At 37.3% G+C, this 18,573-nt stretch overlaps 1 protein-coding gene across 1 annotated transcript in view; it reads left to right on the top strand.

The window, feature by feature from the left end:
• Positions 1 to 18,573, top strand: part of NCOA2 (nuclear receptor coactivator 2) — a 184,682-nt gene that overhangs the window by 129,016 nt on the left and 37,093 nt on the right. Inside the window, 6 exon segments of the mRNA XM_030967515.1 lie at positions 7,476 to 7,579; positions 11,639 to 11,816; positions 13,228 to 13,413; positions 14,266 to 14,367; positions 14,464 to 14,604; positions 17,896 to 18,043. Of these exon segments, the coding sequence (XP_030823375.1) occupies positions 7,476 to 7,579; positions 11,639 to 11,816; positions 13,228 to 13,413; positions 14,266 to 14,367; positions 14,464 to 14,604; positions 17,896 to 18,043 (859 nt within the window).

Below are 18,573 nucleotides of genomic sequence, written 5' to 3'. Positions count from 1 at the left end.
GATAGTAGGTACGAAGTTCTGTAAATAATATATATTTACATATAAATAATAACATTACTTTTAGCTGTCACTGTTATATCCAAGAGTTAGCAATCTTCATTGGAAGTGAGGAAGAAGACAGTGGCTTGGAGACAACTGGATCCTGGGGCCAGGGCAGAAGGAGTGGGCACTTCCACTGCTGCCACTCTCTTCTTCCTCACTTCCAAGAAGCAGACCACTGAGTTTTGTAATAATAAGAAGGAAAAGAGGTCATAGATGTTGATGAAAGCAAAGACAGCAAAATGAGAGGGAGGAAGAAACCAAGGAGAAGGTAGTAAAATGCTTATTAAAGTATTTAGCAAAAAATACATATAGAGATAATAGGCTTCTGCCTCTCCAGCAGTTAAATATTATCCTTGGTAAGTTGAATTTCATTATTTTTGTCCTTGTTCCAGTTTAACTGAGCTGGGGGCAATTATTTCTCAGGCAGTACTTCTTACAGGATATGTATTGAGTGACAAAAATGCTGACTTGTACAAAAAAAGAATGATGGCAAAATGTCAAAATTATTAAGAGACAAAACTAGTATTAATTTTAGGTGTTATTGCTCCCATTTGTTGCTACTCCTAAATCCATCATGGGTTTTCAGTGCTTGTTTTCTTTTCAGTGTCCATGAAAATTTTATATGCTGGCTACTGTTACTGAATTTTCTAAGAGCGGGACTTCACTCAAAGCCTGTAAAGCTGCTCAAATGTTTGCCTGTATTTGATGGGTTTGTGAGAATATGAAGCTTTCCATAGAGTTAGTGCCTTAGTGATGCTCCTTTAGCATGGGAAGGTGGGGCAGGTATGTGTGGGACAGGAGAGCAGCTGCACCACTTAGAGCAGCTTGCGCTGGAAAAAGAAACCACAACGTTTAAGTGCTGCTACTCCTGAGCGAGTAATTTCACTTACAGCTTTCCAAGGGCTTTTAGCTCAAACCCTAGGGTCATTTACCTTTTAAGTGTGCTTCCACCAGCAGCAGTAAATATGAAGCTAAACCATGTGGATGTGATGAGCAGAACAGAACACGGGCGGATGAGCTGGGCAGGTGAGCGTGCAGCAGGAGTGCAGCCCTTCCCAAGCAGAGGGGAGCCGGGCTGACAAGAGGGCTGTGTCAGGGAGGTGGGCAAAGCTGTGCTCCCAGTGAATAAACGTGCTGAGAAAAAGTGCAGCTGTGCTTTTTTAATATGCACTGCAGGAGATTTCAGCAGCCTGATGATATATCATGCATTAATGTTGAAAAGATAAACACATTTGGAGAGCACAGGAAGGCCTTGTGTTTTTATGTTAGCAGAATGCTTCCTAATGAATAAGAACGTGCTGCTGGCTTCACAGAGCCATATGGCAGCTTTTCTAATTTTAGTCCGGTGCAGATGCATAATTCTCCCTTGTTTTACCTCCTAAAACCTTCCTGAGATGTTGCATAGTTTTTCATGTAAGACTTGATCTATAGTTTCTGCGGGAAAATATGTATTCAAGAGTCTAAGAGCTTCTTTGCTCTGGACAGATGTGTGCTGTGTGATGAAAGAGCAACCTCACTATATAATCACTTCCCTAAAATAGTAGCTAACTTTATTCACAAGGATGGGATAAGCTGGTGTTAAAATTGATTGCTGAAATAGTTGCTGTTTCTTAGGCACTGGTGTTTTGAAAAATTGCTTGCTTTCAGGGAATAAAAACAACTTGTGTTGAGGCAGTGGGAACTGGGTGAGGACGTGCATGGGGATATCAAGTTTCAAGTGAGCCATGGATCTCAGTGCTTTGAATTACACAGCTACAAGGCAGAGCTGCTTTCCCTGTGGTTAACCAAGCATCAAAATAACTTGCACGTTCTTCACTGCTTTACTTCATCATGTGTAGTGATCCAAAACTACTCACATTACCAAATACAATTTTTGGGTTTTTTTCTCTTCTGTGTTTTATTCAAGTTGGTACATTTGAAGGCACTTTCTGTACAGCCCTATTCATGTTAAAAACCTCCTGTCCGTTACCACAGTCAATACAATTACTTAGCAATAGTCATACACAGATGTTATTGCATCTAATATTTGAAATGTTATTTAATCTAATACTCAAAACTGTAAGGTCAGCTAAAATATAGCCTTTGCTAAGTATATTTTCTATTTTATGTTAGGCTTAGTTTTTAGTACCGTATCTACCCTCACCTTGGACTGTTAGATACTTCTGCGTTTTTCTTGATTGTTTGGATGTTATTTTTGCACAGCAATTCAGAAGGATCATGCAGGGGAAACTTAGATATATGAATTAGGCAAGACAAGAGTTTTGGCTAATACATGGCTAACCAAAAATGGAAAAGAAAAGTTGTTTTCTAGATAGTTCCAGTGTAAAATTAAATTGCATGTTTCAACTTCGTATAGCATTTACATTCACTTTCAACTGATGTTCCTGTTACTGTTATAAGGATCTTAATTTGTATGATTTTTTTTTGAAGAGGGCAGAGTTGAGTTTTCTAGTGTCACTTATTACAAATCTCTTTGTTTGTATTTTTTTACCTGTTGTACAAAAAAGGTATGTGATTTGAGTTGTGTGGCATTTCAATAGCAATTCCAGAAAATTACAAAGAGCAGGAATTATATATAGGGCATCTAGAAAACCTGTTTTAAACAGTATTGGATAATAAACTTGAATTTACCTGTTACAGGGTTGGTTTTTTTTGCTTGACCTTTTTCTTTGGTGGTTTTTAGAGCATGGGTTCTTGTCTGCCCATCATTTCACCAGCATCTCTTTTTTGTTCTTCTTGTTCTGTGAAGAGCCTTAAATGTTGCTCCAATGAAAAATAAGCTAAATCTGTGTTGATGCAAATTTTCTCTTTCAAATTATGCTTCATCTTTTTGAAATTCCCGCAGAGGGTAAGTTTTGCTCTTTTAATTTAAAAATGCATCTTGGTTTTGCAGAGAACACGAAGGGGGAAATACTTCTGTAGCAGGTTTCCTTCAGGAAGTTGGAGCAGAGCTTGAATACAGACAAAGAGAGCTTTTTGAGTGGTTCAGCTGGTCCTGCCTGCCCACCTGTAGGAAAGTAGGGTTTGAAACACAACCAAGAGAGGCTGATGCCTGTCATTAACACTTCAGAGTCTGCTGTCAGAAATGCAGAGAGAACTGACATAGCTTGAGTTGGGAGGATGGAAAACCAAGGGGGCTTGCTAAGTTAAAATGTAGCAGGAGACTTCCAGCTATTGCTTTTGGCTTCTATTTCTCTGACTTATGAATTTCTGTTAAACTAATGTGGTTTCACAAAGGTTTGCTTTCAGAATCTGGAATGAGCTTTAAATAAAGCTTGAGGCTTCCCACTCATAAATTTGTCAGAAAATATTTTTGAGGGCTTTTTTTTCCTTCTTTATTCTGTATGTTAAATGTAGAAAAGTAAATACAGTTTATGATCGCTAGGAAGATGCCCAATTGAAAATATTAATATGTATTTTAGTATAATACTGCTTATGCAATTGTAAACATCCCCACAGTTTAAAGTCTAAATTACACACATCACTAAAATACTACATAATTGGATGTATATATTCTTTGTAGTATCTCTCTCAGGGGTACTTGTATTTTATTTAAATTTTTCTCTCTCTCTAGGCTAAACTCTTAATTGAGCAGAGCTAATAATTATTTAATGTGCTTCAAGTTTATACTACTGTAATTCAGATAAAATATGCTTGATCCCTGGTAGCTATATTCATAAGGATGGGACCAGTTTCTTATTCCATGCTGCCTCTCCAGTGCAGAATTCCCTGTATGGAGATGAAGCCATGGGAAGTCCCTTTCCATGCTGCTCACTTCCTCTGGCTGCAGAAGGCTGTATTTCCCTGTCCACACTCTTCCTCGGCTGCCCTTTGGCCGCTGTGCCTGTAGGATACCTGGCAGCATTTGGCTGACATTTAACAGGGGCTTTTCTAGCAGGAGGCATCACTGGAAGCTGTGAGGTCAGAGAAGCAGCTCCCACTCTCCATGTGGCTGCAGTGGCAAAATCCAGTGGCTGTGCTTAGTCAGAGGGTAACACCAAGGGTTCTCATGGGGCTGGGAGAACAGGGTTCTGAGGGGCTTTGCAAGGTTGGGCCTTTACAGCTGTTTTCCTAAGCCTTGACATTCAAAGATCATTAATCTAGTGTAGCAATTATAAACTCTCTGAGCTTCTGATTTCTTTGTTGGGCTCCCATGAACTCAAAAAAGATTGAAGTAAAAAAGGGAAAGTAAACTTCACGTTTTTGCACCATTACTTAACACCAGAAGCTGGAACTGTTAAGAAAGATGAAGAATACTGACTTGTGATAATGCATTATTTTGTCAGCATTAGAAATTCATGTATCAATCATTGCTTTTTTCCAGCCTTTCTGTAACAAATTTTTGTTGTCAATTCGCCCCATGGGCTGTATTGCTGAGGGAGACATTTGCATTTCAAGACATTCCCCATGACTGACTGTCAGGACGACGCTGCTGACAGGATTCACTTACTTGTCTTGGATGTGCTGATAAAGTCTACTCGAGGGGCTTTGTAATTCACTCAGAAATGGATCATTTATTGCATAGTTGAACGTTACTAGTAGCTGCAGCTTATAACAGTGACATGAATTACAGCTGGTCCTACTCAGAGGCTGTCTGAGGCCTAGGTTTCCTATACAATGCCACTTAAATTTAAGTGTGGCTTATGGCCTGGATGTGTAGCCTCTTCTAAGCTCTCCAGCTACTTGAATTCTTACCCAATTAAGTTACAGATCTAATTAGGAAGTCCATCATTTTGAAGCACTTGTGATTTATACTGCTTTTCAGAGTGCCTAGCCAAAGTTCATGATTAGTGAACATTGAGTATTAGTAGTTCATGAGTAGTACATTGTCACCATCTCTGGGAAAAGCGGGTAGGTAACATTCGAGTAGAAATAGAATTTTCATATTTTCTCCATTTATTACACTTTTTCCTTGAGAAAGCACTGAGTTTATTGATTCCACAAAGATGTTGGGCTCTCTGAGGAAAAGAGTGTAAAAGAAAATGAAGAAGTCAGATGGTTGTGAGGGACAGCTGGTGATGAAGCAGAAGCAGTCAGGGATCAAACAATCAAAACAGAGAAAAGAGGGAAGTGGAGAGGAAAGCAGCGGCTCTCAGGAACTGGATGTGAGGTTTGAGAGATCCTTGGTCTGACCTGGTATTGCAGCTTCTGTATTGATTACTATTATAGTAATTAAAAATGTCCTCTTTTTCCTTTGTATAAAACCTCATCAGTGCGCATGAAAGAAAGCCATTGTTTTTATCAATGTATAAACCCCATTGTTGTAAGAGTGAAAAAATCAGCAGCAAATATTTCATATTATCTAAAAATAATCAGTAAAAGTAGTCTGTAAACTGGTGACATGAGGAGACTGTAATTAATTGCTTTCACACCATTGTTGGATCATATCTGCAGCCCCTCCATTTCTGGCTCATAGAGAATAATCCCATGTTCTCCCATAATCAAGATAGTATCAATGGCTGAAACAGTGGTCAAATGAGAGCAAGAAGCTGGTATCCCTGTCCATTCTAATATTTTGCAGGGTGAAAATAAGAGATCACTTTATGCTAGCAGGAACAGATGGGAAACAGATATCAACACTGGCTTTATTAAAAGCTCAACTCTATTTTTAGAGTTCTTTTAGAATTTTTAGAACATGTTTTCAGTTTCGTATCATCATATGGTGCCAACTCTGCTGTGTTGTAGCATGGGAAGGATTGTTCAGTTGTTTTTCTGTTACACCTAATTTCTGCTTTTTGCCAAAACAAGAGAGGTAAGGAAAAAAATAAATTCCCACCCCTAGTCTAAACCAGAGATACTAATTTTATGTCCTCGTGAGTTCAAGTGGCAGAGGAAGTGTTAATAGTTCTTTCTAGTGAAATTATTTCTATGAGATTATGCTAATCAGAGTGATTTAAAATTAGACGGTTAGCTGCAACTCCATCTTCAGAGCAATTTGCTAAATCATTATTCACAATGGTGTTATATAGTGTATAACACCTAAGAAGACAGCTAAAATTTTTGTGAGTCTTTTCATGAAAGCAGGAAACCATAGAAATCTAGGATGAGACAGCCCAAGTGACCAAAGCCTTATTGCCAGCAGGGGATTGCTGACAGGAGAACACACTGGGCTTCACAAAAGCTGCTCCTTTACTCTGCATCTGAGCAGCACATATTCACACTGACCTTAAAACCTATGCCAGGGAAATTCAGAAGAACTTTACTTGCATTATTGCAGATCTACAGATAGTGGAAAATACTGTACACTTGGATACATTTTAATTTGCATGACTGATGCTTTAATTTTCACTCTCGGTGATTTTCCAAAGGCCCTTTGTTCCATCTGCACATGGTACTTTCAGTAATTCCTACAATGAATGTTCTTCGAGTTTATTGTTGAAGACATAAATTCTTGTTAAAATTTCAGTGTGCTTTCATGTTTAGTAAAATAATTTATTGCATTATATTAAAAATAAGAAATTTCTATTATTTTTAATATTCTAGCTTGCAGGATGGCCCTGGCTTTTACATAACTGCTGCTTGAAAAATCGTAAAATAATTTTGAGTATAGAACCCAAATTTTATCTTGAGTATAGAGCTAACAACAAAAAGTAATTATTTCATTAATTTATGATGTACAGTGTGCATTAGAATATGTATTTTACATAGTAGTTTTATTAGTTTTATTAATTCATCCTAAACAAAAATATCATTCTTGAAATAGAAAAATTAATACAGTTCATTACTTGATAAGAATTATAAACCCACTAGGTTTGAAATTTCTGTGAATATCCCTTATATTTGGAGTAGGGTATAACCTGTGATGCTGTATACAACACATTTTAACGTATGGCATTATGTTCCAGGAACCTGAAATAATTATTTTCTTGCCTGCAGTTTTCAAATGCAGCACTTGAAATTGCATGTAGTTCTAATAATACATTGGTAAATAAGGTGGTATGGAAAATGACGTGATAGTAAGAACGTGGGTGGAGACATGGGAGCAGAACTGAGGCCGCTGTTTCTCGGTACTGAAACCGTAGATTGTGGACTTGTGTTTTTCCTTCTAAATATAGCGGTCATGGAAAAGCTCTGCAGCTGTAAGCTTTGCCTGCTCTTTTAGATCAGTCTTTGACTACATCTTAAGCCTAGTTTTTGCCCACTGCACCTCCATAAAGAGCCCTTGTCTTTGCCCAGTGTTAGACTCTGTAGATTGGTGAAATGTCTAGCAGAGAAACATGAGAAATAATTTCATTTGTGCCACAAGACCTGAAAACTGAGAAGCAAATAGGCTAGCTGTGCTTCCGTTGAATCATTATGGGAGACTGTCTAATCTCATTTTCAGAACTGTTGCACTGTAAGCATTTCACAGCTCTTCTCAATGCTCTGTGGGCTCTTGGTGTATCAGTGAGATCAGTCTTCTGTCGCTTAACACATGGTATTCTCTCTTGCAGAAAAAGCAGCAGCAGCTAATGAAGATGAAGTGCAAAAAGCAGATGTATCGTCTACAGGTCAGAGTGTCATCGACAAGGATGCACTTGGACCAATGATGCTTGAGGTAAAGAGCACAAAATCCCTGTATTTAGGGCAGTTCTGCTCCTCCTAGGATGAATGAAATGAAAAGGTGTAGTCAGAGGTTGCTGTAAAGGAATGGTCAAGAGAGAAAAGCCGTCCTCACTGCTTGGGATTATGTCATTAAAGAGTAGGCAGCATATTTATTTATCTTGCATTCAGTGATGAAACTCTCTTCAAGTTGAAGTAGGAGAGGCACAGAGAGTTCTGCTTTGTAACATAGACAGCTTGAGGGGCTTCAGCTGACAGCGTATCTTGGGTGTCTGCTTGTGCATGTTTTATTTTTTCTGAACCACAACAGCTGTGGAAGACCTGTTGCACTTAAACATTGACTTAGTATATACTGCAGCATACAAGTGAATAATATTCCTCTAAAATTACATGTCATTGCTATACTGCTTTAATATTTTCATTTCATTGCTTGAAGCAGGACTCTTCCCTCTAGAATATGAAAGTAATGTAGCAGAGATTTTCGGGATCGGTATTTCAGTTTGTTCAGTTAAGACTTCTGATTTTAGCAGTTATTTTGATACCCCAAAAGGCTGTATGATTCAAGCCTAGCTTCCAGATGTGTGTTAGCAGTAATGTTGGGTAGGTATGTTATCAGGGATCCTTATGTCATGTCCACTACTGTTTTATCTGCTTAAACTCACTTGCAAACTGTTTATTCCCATCCCATTCTTACTGTGGACTTTATCTGTAAGGAAGAATAAATGTAACTTGAGGTAACATAAAACACAAACTCTGAATCAAGCTAAGGCAACCAGCTTTGGCAGAAGCATAATTATTCTGTCATTTCTGAATGCCTGTATAATAGTTTTAAGTATCTGCTTTATTTTTCATAATTGGTCAAATGAAGACATAGTTTTCCATACTGTGCATGAAACAAAGGCTCCAAATTCACACTGCAAAACATAAGATTAGACAGGTTGGAGGCATTGTTCTTTGAAAAGTGGGGATAACAAATTAATTAATTTATTTTAATATTTATTATACATACTCACTGGATTAAATGTTTTTGCTGTCAAACAAGGTTATGCATTCATCTCTTACACTGCTATGTTAAAATTTACCTTTAATTTTCTATTAATTTAATTGTAAGGGCCTGTTTTGTAAGGACAAGGAACATAAGAATAAGATTATATTTTTCATGGCTTATCTTGTGTGATTGCTACTGCAGCAAACATGACATGTAAAATCACCATTTATTCTGTTGTTCCATTTAATTTAGTTTTCCTTTGCATATGAACAATGCAACATTGTGGAAATTAATGAACCACAGTCCTTTTGCACCAGGAAACTTAAAAAGGACTGAAAGTTGTTCTATATTTGCTGTGGAAAGACTACAGATACTTTCTTTGTGTCTTTATCACCTTAAGGAAATGCAATTCAGTTATTTAATCTTTACAGAACCCTTTTTTTACAACCTCTTAAAAAAACCCTTACCTTTTCTCATTGCCAAATAATAATAAAAATTGCAATGCTGATGAACAGTTTATTAGTGATTTGGTTTAGAAATGTTATTGTATGTTTTTATTGGAGAATAAAACTGAAGAATACTCAAAATAATGAGTGTTTCCAGCTGAAGAAAGTGAGTAAAATTCATCAGGCAGCTGCCTCTGAGGAATATTTTAACATATTTCTTGCTTAAAGCATAAAGTAGATAGGAAGAAACTGTGGAAAAATAGTCAAGAGGGAGATGACAACATCTCAAAGAACACAAATGTATTTTCTGTTCCAATATATAATCTAAAATATCTGTTTTCTTGATTTCTCTTCCATCATACTGTCCATTATTTGTTCACCCATTTTCCCAATAGCTCTGAAGAAAAGTTTTTGATTGTGGTGGCTTACATCTGGGAACAGAAATAAGAAATTACTGCAAAAGTGGAGGCTTCTAAAATATTCAAGTGTCTAGGTGAACTAACTTCCTCAAAAGCCTGCTGCTGCTTACCTGCAAGATTATTTCTTAAGAGAATGGAAAGAAATGAGTGACTGAAATATAAGGGCCTTTGTTACTCTAAGCCCAGATGGCCATATCTGTGATCAATTCAAGAAACAGCTGTGAGGGAACAGCACAGAGAGCACTTCTTTGCCAAACAAGTTGCCACTCTAGGAAACAGTAGGGAAAACTGAAGATTATTGTGAGATGCCAGTAACTCTCATAATCTCTTGCTTGCCATCTCCACCTTTGAAAATTTTCTCCTTAGGACTCCAATAAACATCTGTGATAGCTTTGGTTTTGCAGCCCCTGTGAATTGATGTGTGGACAGCTGCCAAGCAGGGTGGTTCAGCCAAACCCACACCCTTCTGCCAGCTCTAAATACCGTGGCTTCTATGGTTGGCCAGCTGGGGACTGATGTGGCTAGCATCTTTTTTTTCTTTAATTAGTTTTCAGCCAACTCAGCTCTCTGGTCCAGCTTTTCATAGCCTCACACAGTACAGGTTGCTGTTGTGGTGTAGGAAGTACTAAATCAAACAGACCATGCTTACACTGGCTTTAAATGGTGGTGAAATGCAGCCTAAAACACTAATCCATAGCAGAGATGCTGATTATTATACTAGAAATTATTATGCTGAAAATTACACTAGAGCCTCAATTTATTAACTAATTTGTAACTCTTTATTAGTTAAAATAAATACTACTCAGCAGGAAAATGTAATGAATCTTAAGAAAGTACATATAAAGGATGGAGCTCATAAAGAAAGTGAATCAACAGGAGGAACCAAAAATTATCAGAAACAAAAAGAAGGCAATGATAAAAATGTCAGAGATTAGAATTTGTGCCAACAGGAGGAAAAAAAGACCTGGTTTATCTTAACTTAGAGGCAGTCAGGGAAAGTATACACTTATGCATTTCTTTGTGGATTTTATTATGTTTTAATTTTAAAATAGAGCAAAGAAAGTGTTTGTCAGCCATTGGCTCAGCTGCTCTGCTTGCATTGTGCTTTCACTGACCCTCCCCTGGAGCAGAATCATTATCTAACTTAGTTTGGGAACAATCTCTGGAGCTTGTGTATGCCTACCGCCACTGCAGTCTGGTCTGTGTAGAGCAGGTGGCCCAGATCTGAGTCCAGCCAAGGTTTGAATATCTCTGGAAGGTGGTTTTGAAGTCTCTTCCCATATCTGACCACCTTCGTGGTGGAATTATTTTTTCTGGTTTCTCCATGACATTTCCTGACTTGCAACCTTTGTCTGTTGCATCTCATCCTTCCCTTGTGAACCGCTAGCCTAGAGCCTGGTTCTGTCTTCTCTTTAGCTAGGTGGCTGAAGGTGGGAATAAAATTCATCCTAAGCCTTCTCTTTTATTGTCTGGATTTACTAACTACTCAGTAATGTGCAATATTTTAAACATCTCTCTGTAACCATTGGACAGAACTGCCTGCTAAGACCAACACATGAGTTGTACGCTATACAAGTTGGGTCAAATCAAAAATGCCTGGTGCTTGCTGTGGCAGCTCCTCCTTGTCCAGACTGTTTTGCAGTGAGCTGTGTTCAGATTTAGTGTGGATCCACTTGGTTTTGACCCACAATGAATTGTGGGTGGCCTGTTTTTTCTAATTTATTTCTGTCCCTGGAGATACAATAACTAACAACTCTTCTAGTGATTTCCTGCCAATCCTTAGAGAGGTGAATAAATCAGGGAAAGCTGCAGAAGTCTGTGTAGATTGTTAATTGAATGCTTACACAAAAAGCTTTGGTGCTTTTAAGTTTAACTGTATTCACCCTTTATCTGCTCAAATGACATAAAATTAGAAGGATGATGTATTTCTACCATCTGCAATCATGCTTGGAGATTGTGGGTTTCATTATTTTGCAAGGTGTGTACCTTTCTGTGCTTTTACACTGCTGTCATATAAGTAAGATTAGATGCTCAATCTGAAATGTGTCCTTTGCTCTTACAGACAATAATGTAGGAATTGGGATGGATGAGGAAAATTCAGTTATGTCTTCTGATTGGAGTATTTATTTGCTGTGTATTTTGTTAATCTGATTGTTTGCTATTGTGTTTTTCTCTCTGGTTTTCTATTTTTCCCCCTTTAGGCCCTAGATGGGTTCTTCTTTGTAGTGAACCCAGAGGGTAATGTTGTGTTTGTTTCTGAGAATGTGACACAGTACCTGAGGTACAACCAAGAAGAGCTGATGAACACAAGCATATACAGCATCCTGCATGTAGGGGACCACAATGAATTTGTCAAAATCCTGCTGCCAAAATCTTTAGGTATATAACTTTTCCTGGTATTGTACCATTACTTATTTAACTTTGGTTTTGTAAGTCAGCATTTAAATAAGTTAATGTCTTGACACTACTTACAGTTTCATCATATCCATTATTTATTTTTAATGTATCTATAGACTATGAATGATTAATATTACTCTCAGAAGCATTCTCCACTCTTTTCAAATTCTTCTTTGTTAAAATTGCTTTTAGTAATTCATGTTAGCTGGTATTTTTAATGGATCTCCAGAGTGAATCACTAAAAGACAGCATTTGCCATGTGAACTCTCTGTTAGTTCTCTGTCTAGGCTGCTTGTTCCAAAAATGGTCCAGGAAAGGAGAAATATTAAAAAAAAATCAGAAACCTCCTTATGTTAGAATTTTTTATTTCAATATTTTTGTTCTCAGGAATACTTACTCTTAACTTTCAAAAACTGTTTTTGTTAGTTGCAGCCATTTTTGGACTCATATTAATATTAGTTTTAATGTCATTGAGAGTTGGAGGAGGTGAAAAGAAAGAGAAAGTCAATACTGGGTTCCTCATTTACTCACAGCAGTTTAAAAAGTATTGCTCAATTCACTTTAGCATTTTATTACTGTACTTACATACTCTGAAGAAGCAAAAATGTAAATGGCTAAAGTCAATATATTACTGCATTTATTGCATTTTATAACTGAAGAGGGCAAGCAAAGAGTATTTTAAATATGACCCTGCTATTTCCTAATGTGGTGTAACAGTGATTCGCTCTGACTGATGTCCAGTGCCTATATTTGTGCATCTCAGGATTTTGTTTCTTTTTTTACTTGTCTTAAGCACTGTGTTAGGTTTTAGTTTTATCCATAGCTCCACCCAGGTCATTTCAACCCTTCAGTCTTTCCCATTGTAGCTGTGACTGTGTGTTTCAATATATTCCCTATTGTATTGCTTACTGTTTTTATAAGGGCATATTAGTTTCATTTCTTTCCCTTTGAACCTGGACAGAGATTTTTATACAATGCAGCCATGTCTTTTAGTAGTACCTTTTAAGTTTGCTGGAAAGATCCTACATAGTGTCTTATTTTTTTCAGTCTCATAAATCAACTTGATCTACACAGTAGGCTTTTGCTGTGCTGCATAACTTTCACATGCACCAATATTTAGACTTTTATTCTGCTTTTCTACTGTGTCATTTTGAGTCACTTGTGAAAACATAATAGCCGAACAAATTAGCAGTGCTCTTAAAATCTGTTAATTTTATAAATGACCTAGTTATCTGCTGGTTTGGGCTTTAATATTAAAATTAAATTGTTGTTGTTGCTAAATGAGCTTGTTTCCCAACCAGTTTGTAAAACATCTTGATTAATTTCCTGTGGATAAGCAGCAGAAATGTCTGGTACCAGATTTATCTCACTACCTGATTTTGCTTTTGCTCAGTGAATGGGGGATCCTGGTCTGGTGACACTCCTAGGCGGAACAGCCATACCTTCAATTGTCGCATGCTGGTCAAACCTCTGGCTGATTCTGAAGAAGGCCACGATAACCAGGAAGCACATCAGAAATATGAAACTATGCAGTGCTTTGCTGTTTCTCAACCAAATTCCTTCAAGGAGGACGGTGAAGGTAATTACCATTTCCAATTTGTGTTAATGCACTTTCAGAGCAGTTGATAAAGTGACCTCTAAGTCCCGAAAATTAGAAAAATTCTTAGGTTTGGGTTTTTTTTTTTATTTAAGTGTAGAAATGTGCTTTTGTCTTGGCTATGAGGATATACACTTGCATGCAGCTACTCGTTAAACCAGCTGAGAGAACGGAGAGAAATTCTGTTTACCTCAAAGGGAGATACCCTAGTTATATTGCTGAAACTGTAAGAAAAATGTAGCTGACTAGGAAGAAGGTTTCAAAGGGCAATTTTCTGAATTCTTAGAATTTGAAGACAATCGTGGTTTACCATTTCCTTTCCCATTTACTACTTCAGCAGGTAAATTTCCTCAGATTGTTTTGTAAGTATTCAGGTAAGTAAAAATGGTTATTGTGAAGGTGAGTTCTCAGGAACAGCAAGCATTTGAGGCAAGTTTAAGGAATTTGGCTTAGAAAGTATGAAGTGGTGAGTGTTGAAGAAATGTGCTCTTTGTGCATGCAGTATATTTATTCTCTTTTATTACTTACTTCCTGAGTGGTTGAGCTACTACAGGTAGATTCATAAACATGTGCCAATACTTAGGGATTGTGGTGGAGTCCTTGTTAATTTTTCTTCTGAGAGAAAACAAGCCCACCTTTCCTGTTCTATTTAATGTTTTAGGAAGTAATGAAGATACAAATCCACTGAGTTTTGTCTATGCGTTTATTGGCACAAAATCTGGTTTTTGGTCCGAATAGATTTAAGGAACTTTTTTTAAGTATTTCTGAAGTCTTTGTGGAGGCAAAAGTCTTCCCTTTCCATGAAAATAAAATGAAGTAACATTTTTCTCTAAGATTTGCAGTCTTGCTTGATTTGTGTTGCAAGAAGAGCTCCAATGAAGGAAAGACCACTTCTCCCTTCATCAGAGAGCTTTACTACACGCCAGGATCTTCAAGGTATTGTGAAATAAGAGTAGAAGTTTTTAATTGTATTTCCTTTTCCTCACTGGAGAAATTGCTATAACGAATACTTTCTAATGTATCTGATATCAGGCAAAATAACTTCATTGGACACAAGTACCATGCGAGCAGCTATGAAACCTGGCTGGGAGGATTTGGTGAGAAGATGCATTCAGAGGTTCCATTCGCAGCACGAGGGAGAAATATCTTTTGCCAAGAGGCATCACCAGGAAGGTTAGGTTTCATACTTTTAGTACTTTTTATATTCAACCTGTTTGCCATTTGTGTCTCTTGGTTGTGCTCTCTTTGTTATGCTTTCAGGGAACAAACACCAGCTACTCTCAGTCCCTTTCTGTTTTACTTAGCACACTGATGGCTCTCTGGGGAAGTCTTCAGCTTTCTCACTGGTTGTTTCAGCCTTCTTGTTACAGCTGTGCCATTCTGGAGTGTGTTTTAAATCTTCAAAATGTCAAAATTATTTTAGAAGGAAAGACCCTTGCATGTTGTCCACCAGAATGTTCACTGACCATTATTCTTCAAAATCTCAACTCACACATCGCAGTTCATTGCCTGTATTCCCTTTCTTTACAAAAATGGACTTTTACTGTCACATTTCTTCTGAGAAACATTGAGTGTAAATTCCCAAAGCTGCACCTCTCATACTGTTTGGAAACCTACATTGTTGCACTTTATCTAGCTGATAAGTGTTATAGGATATACCAGGAGCACATCTACTTAGTCAAGAATATGGCAGGTAAGAAATAGGAAAGTACTGCACTTGGAATGGTCCCTGTGAGGTTTCTGTGGTAGTGACTGGGTGGGGATTTTTCATAAAACCCTTATGCTTCTAATTCTAGTAACACAGGCCCAAATTAATAAAAGCAAATAACCCTATCTAGTCCATGGGAAAGTAATTTCAAAACCATTGGGAATAGCTGGACTGTTTCCAGTACAGAAGCATCATTCTTTGGGTTCATGTTTAAAGAGCAGGGTTTACAGCTGGCTTGTAACAAATAGTTACCATGGTCATTAAGCAACAGACATGTCATCCTGGATACTAGGTTGTAACTGGAATATCAAATTATTCCACCAAATACACACCAAAAAAAAGAGCTTTATTCATGAGGCCTTAGTTAAATGTTCTTTAATATATTCTACTTTCCTGAAGTCTTCAGGTGGTGTTTTAGAAATGTGGGGTCACAGAAATGCTGTGTTATTTTAGATAACAGTTTTGGGGGTATATACAGTAGAAGTGCTAAAAGTTCACAGGCTTGTGCTGTGATTTCAGACAGAACTGAAGAAGGCAATATGCAATTAAAATTACACCAAGGGTTTAGAGAGCAGTTGAAGGTGAGGACCCATTTGTGCCAGAGATGATTTTGGGGTATATGTTACGGCATTCCAGCACTTTATTTCAGTCTTCTTGAAGTTATTCCTGACCAAATTAGCAGCTACTACCCTGAGTCCTAAGGTTGAATGAGTCCTTTCTTAAGCTTTCTATGAAGTGGTGAAAATATAAGTGTTTTGGAGTTTACACTGTATCATTTTGCAGTTGTGGCTTAGGATTATCATGTAAATTGTAGAATTAATCTAAATGAGAGGGCTCTTTTCTTCTTGTCAAAATGAAAAGAGTGAGTGGTAAGAGGAGGGAGAACCTCTGGAATTACTTTCCTACAAATGATACAGCACTGAGGAGGAATAATGGCTGAAATATTTCGCTCCCCTGCCCTGCAGTATGGAGAGGAAAAACAAGTCATATCTTGGGCTGGAGCATCTTTGTGCTTGCAGTTTTCAAGTCATTGTGGTTTGAGAATGGAAGCAAAGAAAGTAATGGTCTCCTACATGTAATCCCGCATTACAGTGTGAAAAAAATGCAGCATTAGCTTGATAAACAATAGAAAACATGCCTTAAAATTATCTCTCAGTGTAAAATGCAGAATATATGGTAAGTTTTTATTGGCCACAGTCAAAAAATAGCATTTCCTCAAGAGGAATATGGAAACATTCTTGTTTGCTTAAAGAATTAGTTTGGAAAATGATTTAAGTAAAGATTTCACTTGTATCCTGTTGGCATTGAGTACTGGAATTTCCTGATGTGGTATATGCTAAAGTTAAGAGCTTTGGACCTTCTGGTGCCCGAAGGTTAAACTGAAACAATGACATACCTAACAGTGAAATTTTGTTTTGTATTGTTTCACTGTTGTAGGTTTTTGTTTTGCGTTACATTTTTACTCTGAAAAACCCCTTCTGGTTGTTTAAATTGTGCTTCCTGTTTTGTCACTGCCTAGATAATACTTTGCAACCTTGCAGAACAATATATAACAGTGGGGGACAGGGAAGGAAAGCAGTCGTAACCAGTCTTGCAAGGCTGAAAATGTGGTGGCTCTGTAGACCAGAAAAATAAAGGCCACACTTGGAAAACCACGTCATTTCATTACAACAGGAAATATTAAAAGACTAGCAATTAAATGAAGATCACATGATAATATTGATTTAAAAAAATAAAAAAGAGAGAGACAGAACCCCACAGAAAATATAGATATATGAAAGATTAAGAAATCGAATGTATTTGTAGTGTTTCATTGCTATTTTTTCCCTAAATGATTATATGAAATTTTTTGAAGTATTTTACTTCTCTCATGTCTGCAATCCTAGTGTGATTGCTTTTGGACTAGAAATTTTAAGTGACCACCCTTGTTTCATTAATGGCAGAGAGCGAACAGTAGAATAAATGCTGGGGAGATTTGCTTTTCCATAACATGTTTTAATATTTCATTAAAGAAGTGTCACAGGGGTGTATGGAAGTTAAAAAACCGAATTTGTTGAAGTTCAGATTTACATTAAAAACTTAAAGGGATGCAGAATGTGTACAGTGAAGTAAACCCCAAACCTGAAATGCAGTCAACACTGAGAAATGGTAGCAGAGCCCCAGTTTTGATTTAGGTGATTTTATTTGTAATTTTTTAGCTATATATATTTATTTGTTCTTTTAAAAGTAATAATTTCTCTTTCCAGTTCTCATTTCTAATTGTTCTTAGGTAAGAGTTTATGCATTTTTTAAATTAAAGAAGTAGTGAGAGTAAATGTTGCAAGACAATTTAGGCGGGCAGTAAGGAGGAGAATATACAAGGCTAATGGAAACAGATGATCTAAAAATTAAGGACATTTGTATCAAATCATCATGGTGTAATGGTACAATGCAAAAGTGTTTGAGGAACAAAAGGGAATTAGACACATATTTGATGAAAAGTGAAATGGACATCAAGAGCTTCCTGTCTGCTCCTGGAATACATTCTATTTCATAGTATCTTCCTGTTTTTGCTGTCACTCCTTGCAGATTTTCATTGGATCACCCTACAGCATGTGGGATCCTTTTTTTTCCTTTCAGATGCATCGCATCTATTTATTTTCAAAATCTTCTTTTTATTTGTTTTGCTCAATTAGCACCACATCTGTGGTATCAGTGCTGAGCATCAGATGCTGAGCAGCTGAGTTTACCTGTGTTGTTGTTGTGCTTGCCTGCAGTGCTGAGGCAGGGGCTGGCCTTCAGCCCCGTTTATCGCTTTTCCCTGTCGGACGGCACCATCGTCTCTGCCCAAACCAAGAGCAAGCTCATCCGCTCTCAGACGACCAGTGAACCTCAGCTTGTCATCTCCTTGCATATGCTTCACAGGTAATCCTGGCCACTTCCTTGCATCCACACTCTGCTGAGAGTCATGCAAAGCACAAGGTTGCCAAAGCAAATAGATTGTTTAAGGCTGATAGGTTTCTGTTGACCCAGAACTGATATCATGGAAGCAAAGTAAGATTTTGAAATCAATGCTTGCAGCAGGAAAAGACTGTGAGATTGTTTCAGAATTTAAAAATGGCATGCTGCAGTTTCAATGCCATGTTCTTATTTTCAGTATTTTAATTACCTGTATTTTGCATAGTAGATACAAGAAACTTTCCAACAGTAATTAAATCTAGACAATGTAGAATTCTTGTAGTTCACATTCTGTTATTGGTTCTGGTTCTTCTTTAAAAAACATGTTATGATTACTAGAACTGCACTTCAGACAAAGTGTTACTTAATTCTTTGATTCCCTTCATGTCTTGTCTTTTCTGGTGCTTGGCTTAGTGTCTCTTATATATCCAATCCTAAGAAGTGTCACCGCTGTTAGTTTGGGGTTTTTTTTTCAAAAACTAGAGACAATGATATGC

This window comes from Camarhynchus parvulus, chromosome 2, assembly GCF_901933205.1.
Source record: "Camarhynchus parvulus chromosome 2, STF_HiC, whole genome shotgun sequence".
NCBI classification, from domain to species: Eukaryota; Metazoa; Chordata; class Aves; order Passeriformes; family Thraupidae; genus Camarhynchus; species Camarhynchus parvulus.
The sequence above is the reverse complement of the archived record's forward strand: the minus strand, read 5'-3'. Positions and strand labels throughout refer to the sequence as shown.